Raw genomic sequence first — 13966 nt, 5'->3', positions numbered from 1 at the left:
AATCCAGCTCGGCTTTTTGATAAGCAGAGTAAATATCCTAAAATAATAATAATAATGATGATTTCTCCAGTTTGTCAATCATTTTAGATTTACTGTATATCAGTTATTGTTATCCACTAAATAAGAGCTGATATCATCCATTGAAATGATGACTATTTTTTTAGTTCTTTGAATATCTGTTTATTGACAAAAGCTTTGTAATATATCTTATTGACACGTTATTGTCTTATTCTGAGCTACATTGCTGTACTGAACATTATGATATACTGTATCTGTGACTATATCACAACATCACACCTTATAGTATTCTTTTTGTCCCCTACTGTATTATATTATACTATATCAGTATAATAATATGTACAGTATGTGTATATATGTATGTTATACTGTTTATTGCATTATGTACTATCTTATGTTATATCTTAATGTTGTGACCCCTCTCTAACTTTGTGTCTTGATTTCCTCCAGTTGACTGCCTTCCTGGAGAGCCGGCAGATAATGGGCTGTCAGAGTTGGTTGGCTACACCTGCAGAGTGTGTGACACAAGGTTATAAACGGCTGATTGCTCGTGTGCACACTCCCTTTTGTGGCTGAGCAGCCTGCCAACCACATGGCCTACAGTTTGCAGTAGTCTGGTTTTATGTTGTTTCTTTTTATTTGACACACACACACACGCACGCACGCACGCACGCACGCACACACACACACACACACACACACACACACACACACACACACACACACACACACACACACACACACACAGACTTCACTCAGGCACACACACTCTACACCACTGATATCAGACATTACTTCATCATGAGTTATGTTTAGTTCAGTAAATCCTTCATTCCCCTTGTGGACTCTCACATTTGTCACAATCTTTTAACCCTGGTTTGTAACAATGGTAAAAAAGAAAACTCCAAGTATAATTATAAAATCATATTACACGATATGTTGGTGTACTGTTACAGCTGGTAGTATCATAATAGTGTTAGATGTTACACTTATACACTTTTGCTGACTTTGCTGCAGCTGCTAACCACTATGTCACTTTGCTCAAAAGGTGTTTTACTATTAGTTCAATTACAACAGTAGCTGTGGGAAATGTACTGCTAATGTATTGCTATTCTCTGTATTTTTGTAGTCTAATTTCTTTTTTGTTGTAATCTATTCTTATTCCTATTTTAAATACTTTTTTCTTCTTCATCTTTATGTTTCTCTATTTATCTGTACTTATATCTGTCCTTGTGCCGCCATAATGCCCCAAATTCCTCTCTGGGGCAAAGAACCTAAAAAAGAAGGAGGGGTCAGATTTGGGGGCATTCTGGTGACAGTCGTGTTGAGGTCAAAGAGAGATGCGTGGAGAAACACACTAAAACCCAACTTATCTGTGCTGTACAGTCTGGCCACAGGGCAAGATTCAGTGACATAATGACCCTTCCTTCTTTTTGAAGTTCCTTGCCTGGGGAAGGACTATCTTATCATTACATTTCAGATAGAAGGAATAATAAACAGCCACTATAAATCTGGATGTCCCATAAAAAAAACTTCAAACGTCAGAAGTCTTACTTTAGTTAATTTTTGACAAATCATGAATGAATATGTGAGCTCAGCTGTTACCTGATGACACACTGCCGTAACTCCACCCACTTCAACTTCAGCTTCCAGCTTGTCAAATCCAAGCAGAGTGAGACCTCTTACTTTTCGCCGATGCGACTCAGGTTGCTCCCTACTTTGAATGTAAGTTTAATTTGCTGCTAAGAGTCTTTTTGTCTAACTGAATGATGTCGACCCGGAGTAGACTTTGTAAGGAATGAGCTTTTACTTCCTAACAGTGAGTGGAAACGGGTCAGTTTCGTGTTGTCTAGCCGTTGGGGGTGTTTTCTGATCCCAAACGGGGCGGAGCCTGAATTCCAAAGTGGAATGAGTTTCCTCTCGATACGTCACTCTGGGATAGGCTGCGAGCTACCAAGCAACCCTGTCAGTCAACGGGATCTCGGGCTGGTTACCTTCGCGTCCTGGGGTAAGAAAAAAACCCTAAAAAATATAAAATAATTCCCACATAGTTTTATCCTTTGTTTTAGTAGTAGCTTTCTTAACAAACGTGAGAGTTTTCTAGCACTGCCTCGCGCTCTCAACGAGCCGTTTGAAAGTTCCAGGCGATGCTCTGAGAACTACAACGGAAACTTTTGTCGTGAAGGCCTTGTTATTTGTTGCAACAGGTCCGCGACACGGCACGCAATTAACATAAGTGCGTATTTTATGGGTGAAACGTAGTTTGAATTGATGTAATAACGATGTGCTGTGTGTTTTTTTGAATGCAGAACGGGACCCCCGAGCAGGAGAAAGTAGCCTTGCCCATCGCGGGTTTAGGCTCGAGGATTAAAGTGATCGCCAGTCCTACAGCTTTCGTCGAAACTGCCAGTGGGGATTCATGCTGTGCTGCTTAGCTAAATGCGGTACGAAGCTAAAATGATGCCGGTGAGTTTATGTTTTATTTACTTGGCTACAAGTTTCAACCTTGTCCTATGGCGCATTGTTCCTGTTTTCGACATTATACATCGCCGCACTAACCCCCTGCAATGTTCCCACTGTGTATTACCTGGACATTTAAATTGACGTGGCAAGTTGATGCGGCTGCTCCTCTGTGCCAGGACTATGGCAGCACAGGCTCCTGTTGTGAAGTTTATTACCTGTGACAGCTGTGTGTCTGTGTGATCTATGCATGTGGTAATAAGTTACGTCATTTATTTGCTTTCTGGGAGATAATTCCGCACATACACTGTTACCTTAGTCGAGGTCCCCTGCGTCAAAATGCCTTTTACAGTACATCTCTATCCAGTTTTTTTTTTTTAAATACAGTTGTCGTTTACCTGACAGGACGGTCATTAACGTCACTGTAGATGCATTGATTCTATTCAGCTGTACGCTTTGTTTACATGTACACATCCATCTTGCTCATAACATAACAAACAAGCAGAGGGCATTTGCCAAGTCCTGCTGGCACGACGCTAAACTCAGCTCTGGACTCCTGCCATGTCATCACCATCATCCCCATCATCATCAGAGGTCCATAGCTTTTGCTGCAGTACCAGGCTGTATGTCTCAGCACTTCTCCGATGTGGGTAGAGAGGGCAGCAGGACAGTGGTCTGTGTGAGAAATAGAGAGGAATAACCCAACCAACAAATTCTCACAGTGACAAGATTTTAAATAAAGCTGGCACAGGAGCAAAGTTCAAAGAAGTGATGGCTGTATTTGTAACTAGTAACTGTTTAACCCTGGTAACATTATTATGTCTGGAATTTATTTACTTGAAAAAAACGTGGCAGATAAGGCTAAGTAATAAATACTTTAATTATTAATGTGTAGAGCTGCAAAAGATTATTCGATCAGTTCTCAACTATTAAGTTCCACGCAAAATTTCTCTGGTTCCAGCTTATTAAATGTGAATATTTTCTGGTTGCTTCACTCCTGTATGGCGGCAAATAGGATTTCTTTGGGTTGTGGACAAAACTAGACATTTGAGGTCATCGTCTTGGGCTGTGGGAAAACACTAATCGACATTTGTCTACTATTTTCTGGCATTTTATAGACCAAGCAACTAATCCATTTATCCAGAAAATAATCTACAGTTTAATCAATAATGACAATAATAGAGCCCGACCAATATTTGATTTTTGGTGCCAATAGTAATATCAGGAAGTTAAAAATTGCAATAGTGATATTGACTGATTCGCACACATTTTTTGCACTGATTCCTCAAATGTGGTTATCAAGTATTTTTGACAAAGATATGTAACTGAGGCAGGATAGTTTACAATTCAACAATAAACTTTACTGTCTAAAATGACATCAGTTTACTGTAACTTACCAGACTTACTGGGAATTTAATAATTATAGATTATCCCAAGCACCTTTTTCTGCAATACAATTCTTAAAACAAGAGTTTTCATATTGGCACCTATCGGCCAACATACTGTATACACCGATACCAGTATATCTTTGAGAGGCCAATATCAGCTGATAATATCGGCCAAGCGGTATTTGCTCTTCACTCCTGTTAACCTGTTGTCGTTATTGTTTTGAAAGTAGTGCCGTTTCTGTACTAGTTGACAGGATGTTTAGTTTAAAGAGGAAGGGAAATGGGTCACTATTGGAACATTAATACCGGAATAAGCTGTGTATTTCCCTCGGCTTCTCTGGTTAATTCTGGATCATGGTGTCTTGAACAAATGTGCAGAACAACACAGAGTAACACTGCTAGTGTTTACAATGATGTTAACAACTAATGAAAAATCCGGTGTAATCCTCTGTGAAAATAGACTCCTGTTCTGCTAGTGTTACCAATCTCTGCTCAGACCTGTGCTTCCAGTAAAACAGCTTGATCAGTAAATTAATCATCTTAGCTGCGTAGACAGTCGTATCAGGATGACTCCTGTCTGGTGCATGACCTCAGCCTGCTACTGGCACCTAGTCATTTGTTATCACTAAGCTCCATTCTTGTGGACACCAATTTAAATTGTCACCCTTACATGTTTTCATACAAGATCTACTTCTTTAAGGGCCACGTGAGTCCTTGCTAAGTGCCCCCTTTATTCCTATTGTGTCACAGGAGAATATATGCGTTTGTGTCTGAATGAGATGCAGCTTCTGGCGTTCGCCTGATAAACACAAAATGGCCTCTATAAAACCATGTCTGATGCAAGGTATTGTCTTAGAAATTACACCCGTAGCCCATGACCCTGCTTGTACAGGCCGTGGGCTCGGGGGTGGTGAGAATGTAGTGGCGTAATTGCTGGCTGGGATAGTAAATAGGGGGTCACTGTTTCCTGAACACAATGAGCTGTAGGGACTCTTTAACAGCGTGTTGTGGAGAGCACATTGTGTGTGTGCCTGTGTTGTGGCAGCAGCCTGATAAGGGATGCTCGCCCTTTATTGAACCAAAGCATGGTATAACTCATTTACCCCTCATTTATTGTTATCTCTACTTAAACCAGTCATTGTTCTGCAGACAATGATTTATGCCTCATTTAGGTTTCTCTGCTGGCTTATTAGCCCATTTTTCATTTTGGTGTACTTTTTGTCTTGATAAATTACTCACTAAACTACATTGCTGACATAAAAGAACATAAACCAAACTTAAAACAAGGTATCTTAACATTAAGTCAGGGAAAACTTTCTGCTTTATTTTGGATGTCAAATGTTGCAGGAGCAAAACTCATATCACTTCCTCATTCCTCTCTCATGACACAAGTTGCTTGCTGTGTAGATTTTCAAGTAGATAAAGTTTTTTGTGCCCAGCGTGCATGATTATTTAGCTTTGTTTTCTTTGACCACACACATTTGTACCATGTTTCAGTCACACCACAGCAAAATCTCACTGTTGCTAGACTTTGTGGTGGTGTTATAATGGTGGGAAAATGAAATGATGCTCTGAGAAGCCTGATTTTGCTGTGTGTGTCAACAGAAACCTGAGCAGGCTTTCTCTGAGGCCACCACAGGCTTTGTTATTTACTCCGTGGGAGAGTATGTGGTGCTTACGTAAGCAGACGGTCACATCAGTGAGAACCAAGGACAGTCAGGGTTAATTTTCTGACTTTTATGTGAAGGATAGTTCAGTGTAAAAACTACAGTAGGCTTGTGATGACAATCATTATCTACGTTCTGTCTTCATAGCACAGCTACTCTTCAGAGTACTTTAACATTTTGTACACAAGGCTGATTTTAATCACCAAAAGACAGAACAAAGAATATTCGCAGAGACAATTGATGATCTTTGAAAGAGGCTAAATAATTGCCTTGATGCTTCCTGTTAGACTGTCCAGCACACTAATGTCTCAGTATCAGCATTAACGCTGCAGGATGTGGTCAAAAAGTGACATTGCGATTATTTTGACAGCTATAATTCATGATTATTATGGATGATTACATTTTACATCACAATTTTCATTGTCATTGAAAAACTAATAAAATCATTATGATGTGGCATTTCTCCCGATCTCTGCTGAACAAACATGTTTAATTACATCTGGAGAACAAGCTCTGTAGGCCAGAGCATCTCTGCAGCACTACAAAATGTCATTATAACACTGTTTTGTAACACATTTTACCTTTATAAAATAATTGCAGTTCTTGGGATTTAGATATTGCCCATAGTAATATTGCAATGTTGATTATTTTGAAGTTAATTGTGCAGCCCCAATCAACATCACTCACATTAGCCTGGTTTCTTGGAGGTAGCACACCACAGTCACCTGAGCAGGTACTGATGACCCACCCCAAAATATTGTGTGACTCAAATCCGTGAGGTACCCAGGTGAAAAGTAGAATTACACATTGAAGTGGTAAGACCCCCTTTTCAAGCAGCGAGGACTTTATGACACCATTGTTTAAGAATGAAACACTAGTCTAGCCATGGGGAACAGGGAGGCCATGGTTCAGAAGAATACCCAAGGTGGTCTGGGAATCAGCTTTCGAGGAAACTTGTGGCCCTTTTTGACTAAAACAGGAACTGAGATAAAGCATGATCTTAACTGAGGAACTAATCAAAGATTCCTTTTGGGCCATCCTGTTTGCACTTCTACCACATCTGAAGAGCCATGAAGATAAGGTAAATTAGACTGCCAACAGACAGCACTGTCTTTTTTTAGACAGTTTTTGCATGTGACGAGACAACAAAACAGCTGCTACGTTGTTCTTTATAATTTACTGCTGTGCGACTGATGTTTGAATGGATGTTCTTCTGCTATACAGCTTTGTTTAGATGTCAAAGATTTATTGATATTTGAATGAGTGTTTCACAGCTGGGAATACAGCCGGTGTATAAAACTGTGCTCTATGCAATATATGACCAGAGAAAACGAAGCAAAAGGTAGAAAACCTACAAAAACCAGAATGCAATGCAATGGGTTGTGCTTTGTCCATCAGCTAGTAACAAACGATATTGTATTTAGGTGAAATATTGACAATAAACAAGTTTGTGGTTCGTATTTGATCAGCACTGCCTTGTTTAGCAGTTTGATTGAAGTTTTTCAGCCTCTCTTTTCATAGTACAGAAACAATATTGCGGCGACTTAAGGTTCACAAACTATCACTACTGCAGCTAAAGAATATGTTTTTGATAACATTTTGGGTGAGAAGTAGGCGGTGTAATAACACAATCTTGGTTTATAGTTTGTCAGCACTGCCTCATTTAGACAGTTTGATCAGAGTTGGACTCCATCCGACTATACTCTTTTAGTGGATCCGCGCTTACAAAATGCGGATAAATCTGCATTTGATTAAACGGCCCAAGAATGAGGAGGATTTTTGCTTGAAAAGAGCTGGGGCTCTGGGTGCAGGCAAAATGGAGAGAAGTTTACCAGTGTTCAGTTGCATGTACACATTTAAGCATTCATAGTCCTTTATAATGATGCTACTGGAAACTACTACCTCCTGGCTAAGGGACTTTTGCAGGGACACTATTGCCCAGGGACTGAATTTAGCTCCTCTAGTCAAAATGTAGATAATATAGATAATGTTCCAGAGTCCCAAAAAGGTTCCTGGAAAAGAGCTTTTGTACTCTCCCTCCTCCAATCACCCAGCCTCCTGCTTCAACAAGCAGTCTCTTTTGCATATGACAGATTAAACCACAAAGACGTCATTCACTGTGCATTTTTTTAGGATGCCAATTAGGGTGTCTGCCACATTTTCAATCTCTACTTCTTGGTTTTTAGTTTCCCTCATGAGATAAATGTTGATAAAAAATTCTAAAGATTCTGTGAGCGCTTCGCTTTTCAGTTATTTATATAGCACTGTTATGTTATTTAAGTTTGTGTATTTTGTACTGATTGTAAAATCCTCCAGTTTGCTGCGGGCTTGTTGTTCCTCTGAATGACTTTATCCAACTGTCGAGGGCTTGGAAAAAAAGACACATCCTCTCCCTTCTGCTCCATTTTGACTTCCATTTCCGTTATCTCCGAGATAAGCCCAAAGTAGGAACTGTCTCATCACGTAGACCAGGATTGAAGGAGTATGGCAAGAGTGCAGATTATAAAGTGATAGTCTAAGTACTGCAGTGCAGACCGGGAGATGAGGCTGTCCTGATCGAAGAGTCGCAGCCCGCTGCAGCTTTAGTGTGTTGTAAAAGCTGCTTGTTTTTTTGTTTTTTTCTCTGTGTTGCAGCTGAATGAGGCGACTGTGTGCGTTCTGATTCCCTCTGCATATGTTACCTCTGACCTTTTCTCCCTCACCCCCTAATGCAGCATAAAGAAAGTGAGGGAGAGTGAAAGAGGGACGAAGAGAAATAATGCCATTAGGGAGTTTTCTGCTGCCTCGTCTTTTTGAAGGACTGCTACACTGGAACTGTGTCAACTCTTTAAGCTGTGGCAGGACGAGCACCGAGACATACACGCAGGAAGATGATGCTGCAGTGTCTTACAAACTTGCTGTAATCAGATTCAGAGGTGACTCATGAATCAAATAGGTCTTGTTGAGGAGACCTATTTGATTCATGCGCTTAGCACAGCAATATCTGTAATTGAAAGTGTGCGTGTAGAGAAGGCCCAGCAGACCTAAGGTGAGACCCTTGAGGTATGGTCAGAGATACGGTGCCTGTTATCTCTGCTGCTGTCACTCTGCCTCACACTGTCCACTTTTCCAGTTGTCCCTTTTCTCCCCTCGGCATTATATCAGATGTTGTGTATACGCCCCAGTCAATCCCAGTGTATTATATCAAGCCTGTCTGACACTCTGTCTTATTTGATCTGACTTCATCCTCACCCCTCCAAGGCAGAGATATAGTCAGAACTTGCTTTGCTGCTCCATAGAGAATAGTTTTATAAAACTGTACTAAATAAACTGGTGTGTATTCATTAACACACTCTCAGGTATTGTGCTCTTTTATCTTCGGAGCATGCTGTAGGTCTCCCAAATTGTTGTTAATATGAAATTATTCTTCACTTGTGAATACAACACAGTTACCCACTAAAAAATGAACACTATTCATGAATATTCATGGTTTTAATATTCTTCTATCAGCAGGAGGTTGTAATTAGGTCTACCTGGTACTATAGTGACTATAATATGCATGCGTTTACAGGCTCTTTTTGAGATAAAACAGGCTCTTGCATCATTATGACAAACTGAAATGTTATGCTACTTACAACATGGGGAAACCATTGGTAACCTGTTTTGTTTACCTTACACTGAAGAGGGAATAAGAGGGGCAACTGGGGGCCAGCATTTACAGTGACTGATTCAAACAAAAGCAGGCTTTTTCACAACCTTCCAGCTTCCACAATTTACTGAAATTGAAATTGAAATGGGTTGGAACTAGGGCTGTGTCATATGGCCTCAAAGTATATCTTGATATTTTGAAATCTCCTTAAAACACTTGATAAATGCTAAGACTTGGCAAAAAAAATCAGATATCACAATATTTTTGAACAAGTACCTCAATATTGTAGTGATGACTATTGGTACTTTCACAAAATATTAACACAGTGAGATTTTTAATAAATAATCTAAAGTAATGTGAGTATAATGACTAAGTAGATGTCTAACTATATACGACATGTAGAACAGTCTGGTAAGTTACATCAATTTACTGTAAAGAAGCCTTTAATACCAGGACACTTATCCCATACTATCAAGATATAATGATATCCAAAAGCTTGTAGCTTACAGCTTAAGTAGAGGGAAACATTATGGACCAAAAAAAAGCACTACTATTGAAAGAACTGATTAGAGTAGAAAATCAGTTACTTGCCAATGCTACAGAGAACATCAGCCAAGATATTTAATTGGATTTCTTTTTAACTCAAGACTAAGACAATGAATTATCTCTGATGTTGCTGTGGGTGTTTTTAGTCGTATTGATGTGAATTCCCAGTGACGTGATGGGATTTCATTCGCAGATTATCCTTATATTGCAGAGTAATTCAATTACAGTACAATCCCTTGTGATTTGTCCATTCTTGGAAATGGGAAACTGCAGTGGCAGACAGTTTTGATCACTCTAAACTCAATATGCGAGCAATTGCATTTGGACAATGATCTTGAAAGTCTAATGCAATAGGACTGACCCTCACAAGGAGAGAGTGGACGGTTATGCTGGAACACATGGATTAATATTTGAAGTAGCATCGCCAAAGAATCACGTGTAACAACATTTTTTCTTCTACAACAATTTCCTGCTAACTGCTCTTTTCACGTGCACCACTTTATTGCTGTAATACACATGTTCGTTATCTGAACGATCAGTGGGAGTGCCACGCACACACACACAAATCGACGCAGCATTCCTTCCTGTAATTGGCTACGGGTACAGTGTTGATTTTTAAACTCAAGTCATTTTGGAGTCCTCTGTCTAAACAACTGGAGAGGCTTGAAAAGCCGGTTCCCCTCAGGCCTGCAATCAATGGCATCTGCTATAGGACCCCTCTGGCTTTAATGGGAGAAGGTATCCAAATTACACAGCAAAGGGCCAAATCAGCATCTTATTGTAGGTAGGCTTTACAGCTGATATCTTTTCTGTACAGTGTATTGCAGAATAGCTCCGCAACTCTCTACGGGGACTGCAGCTTATTTAACTTACTAAAGCACAGAATTGTTGACAAAGACGCCTGTTTCCTTGCAATAACCTGGAACAACAGTTAGAGTATATCTTTGTTTTTCCACGTTTCTCTTTCTCAACCTCTCGGCCCTTTTCAACAGGGTAGGTCAAGTACATGCTGCCAGCTGCGGTCACTCTCTTCCTCTTAGATGTGTTCTTATTACAGTGTCTTTTGTTTGAGGGTTTGATGTTACAGCCTTTCATCTCTGAGGAACACACACACTTCTGTCTTTGTTATTGTGTCTAGAACAGATATTCCTAGTCATTATGGCTAGGAGATATGGCCTTTTAAATAATATTGCAATATTTTTAGGCTATATCACACACAATGTACGTCTCTGTATTTTGAAATTCTGTTCAAAAGCACTTCATGAATATGAGGACTTGGCGACGACTTCAGATATCAGTATTTTTGAAGAAATACCTCAATATATGTATTGCAACAATACACACTACTGTTAGTTTGACCCCGGATGTTGATAACAGAGGAGCCCAGACTCAGAGGGGAATAGCACTAGCGTATCGTAACCAAATATTGGTGAAATGAACTAGTTTCGTGGCAGACAATGCGTTATATAGAGGCTGCGTGTCGGTGCCCCGTCACTCACATTATATGGATATACCGGCGCTACACTGGATCTAATTTCTTCCGAACGACTCCAAATGACACCAAAGTTATCTGGGTGAGTAAATGATCATATATTTTGCTAGAAATAAGGTCCAGGTTGTAAAAAACGGTAGTTATCCTTTAATCACCTTAAACCAGGTACTGAACAGTGAAATTTGCTTATGAGAATGAACACCTGCCTTCTCCTGGTCCTTGGTTACACACAGGGATATTCTTTCTTAAACTTAAGGCATAGAGGCTGCAGGCTATTCAATTTAAGCTTACTATTGTAATACTGAGCCAGTAGTCTGTTGAAAGGCTATATTTCTATATAGAGGATTAATTTAATCCCTGAGATATAGCCCCAATGACCTAGCCTTATAGCTGCTCTGCTTTGAGAATATCCACAGTGCAGGCTGCAGAGTTAACAGGCACATTTCTCACATCTTTGCACTGGCTATAATTGTCAGTTTGCAATTCTGAGCTGTCAGACCAGTCCCCAGACCCTAAGAGACAGCTTTGACTTAGCTGATGCTGTGATGGAATTAGAAATCTATCGCTATAATAACGAAGCACAGCAGCAGAGGCAGCTCGCCCCCTTCTCCTTCCCTGGAGCAATCTCTTTGCCCTGTCTCAGGTAGGAAGGAAGTGCAATTCAGCACTTGTTTCTGTCATCCACCCTGATAGACAGAAGGCCAAGTGTGGCACATTTTTGTCAGTTGTCATATAAACTTCAGATTGGTACCGCTTAGCTTGCTGGTTGTGCAAGGCTACCTAAGGTGAGGCTTTCTAATAAGGTGTTGTGCTACAGTTTTGTCTATATTGAAACACGTCTATCAGGCTGTTATTGAGCTTTTTAATTTAACTTGCTGTTGTATCTATGAATATTTAATGAACTCTCAAGTTGTCTGACTGCGTCAAAACGAGGAGTTGGGGCACTCTTCTCACCTGTCTGTCCAGGGAGACCACTTGAGGCAGTCTTTTTTTCCCCTTAATCAAGCTAACAGCAGCTCTGCAGCAGGATTGGAGTGAATTCAATATTATATTATAATATATATTATATATATATAATGAAGCTTCATGTTACAGTGTCTGTTTTTGCGTTTAATTATACACATGAAATTATCTAGTTTACACTTACTGGTCGGCTAATAATGAGAACTGGATCTGTCATTTTTAGGCATCCTCCTGCTCAGCAATATTATGTATCATGATGGACATTTTCCCCAAATCAATATGAATATGCAAATATATATGAAAATTGGCCCGATTCGTTCAATTAATTATGTATATATAGCACATGTGTGCAATATTTTAACCCATAAGCAGTGACCGCATGCATTAGCGGATGAAGGTCAGCAGCAAAGTGCTAACTCATCTAGATCAGGGCAAGGACTGGGTGGTGTGGTGGCCCTGGATCATTAACTTTAGTGCTGTGGAGAATTGGCTGTCACCGGTGAAGGCATCCCCCCACCCCCAAGACTCCACTCTCCTCCCATCAGTGTTTCTGTCTTCTCACTCTCTATCCTGCTCTTTCCCACCCTCCACCCTCCTCCCCTCCCTCGCTCTGTTGTCTCTCTTTCACTCTCCAAATATTAACAGGGTCATTTGAATGTCCTACATTGCTGGGAAGTTGTGATGATGTCAGCTGCTCTGCGCTGATCTCTGAATGGCTTTTGTACTGAATGCAGACTCATGAAATTGATACCGGCTAAGGTTTCCTTTTAATAACCAGCTCTAAAAGTGTAATTTACTATAGGTTATTTATTTATTAAGTTCTCAACTACATACCACAAACAGTAAAACTCTCCTGATTAGCAGACAGGAAAGGTAAAGTCTTTGTTTTGGCTTTGTTCTCCAGGGTGGTCTTCCACTACAGCTATTAGCTATTAGGTTTTCTATAGCCTGTGACGAACACAGCTGCTTACAGCTTTCTGTACTGTAGATTTTTTTTTATTTTTATTTTTTTTTATTTAACATTTTTATTGAACAATTTCAGTGTACAAAAATACAAGGTATACAATAACACACAGCACATAGGTGACAAACAGTAAATAAAAAAGACAGTACAAATATATATATCTATATAAAATAATAATAATAAATAAATAGTTCAAGCAGGGGTTTCAGGAAAAAACTTTTCATAATGACTCAGTAAGGTATTACTTTTTTTGTTATTTAACAAAATGAGAGCTCAGTTCCAGGAGAAAAGGAGCAAATCTAGGTAACGATTTTGCAAACTTTTGTTTGTGAATGAAAAATTTTGCATATAGAATAACAAAGTTCATCAAGTGTTCAAGAGCATTGTCTTTTGGGTTAACATAGTAGCAAATAACATCTTTAAGGGTAATTCTGTACTGTAGATTACTGACAAGAATGAGTCACTGCTGACTCGCTCTATTGATAGGGATCTTTCATTTACATCCCTTTGGCGCAAACCAGTTGAATCAGGTCCTCTGACTCAGACTTGCTTACTACCCCTTGCTTCAGCCTTCACCTCATCACCGAGAAAATAACAAGCCTTCTCTTGTCATGTGTGTGTGTTGCCAGGGAGATTTTAAGTGGAAACGTGTCACCTGCCCAGTCACTCTGTTAGCTTCATTTGAAGAAAAGGGGAATAAAGCCACTTATCTCGAGGCTGTTGTCTTTTTGCTCTGCGCACCCGCAGTTCAAAAGCAACTTAAATACGATTGTTTCTGCACCATGGCTGCAGCTGCTCCGCATGCTCGCCCCCCAAGCCCTTTGTGCTCGTGACCCCACT

General features: G+C 39.9%; 1 protein-coding gene across 2 annotated transcripts in view; it reads left to right on the top strand.

Annotated features, from left to right (window-relative positions):
• Positions 1–1762: 1762 nt before the first annotated feature.
• Positions 1763–13966, top strand: part of tp53bp2a (tumor protein p53 binding protein, 2a) — a 32761-nt gene continuing 20557 nt past the window's right edge. For both annotated transcript variants that reach the window (XM_084375609.1, XM_084375608.1), the window contains exons 1-2: positions 1763–2026; positions 2328–2484. In XM_084375609.1, coding sequence (XP_084231735.1) covers positions 2458–2484 — 27 coding nt within the window. In that variant the 5' untranslated portion in view covers positions 1763–2026; positions 2328–2457. The remainder of the gene's footprint in view (positions 2027–2327; positions 2485–13966) is intronic.

The sequence above is a fragment of the Pagrus pagrus genome, assembly GCF_965226575.1.
Source record: "Pagrus pagrus genome assembly, chromosome: 15".
Classification (NCBI taxonomy): Eukaryota; Metazoa; Chordata; class Actinopteri; order Spariformes; family Sparidae; genus Pagrus; species Pagrus pagrus.
This window is presented reverse-complemented; position numbering and strand designations above follow the sequence as displayed.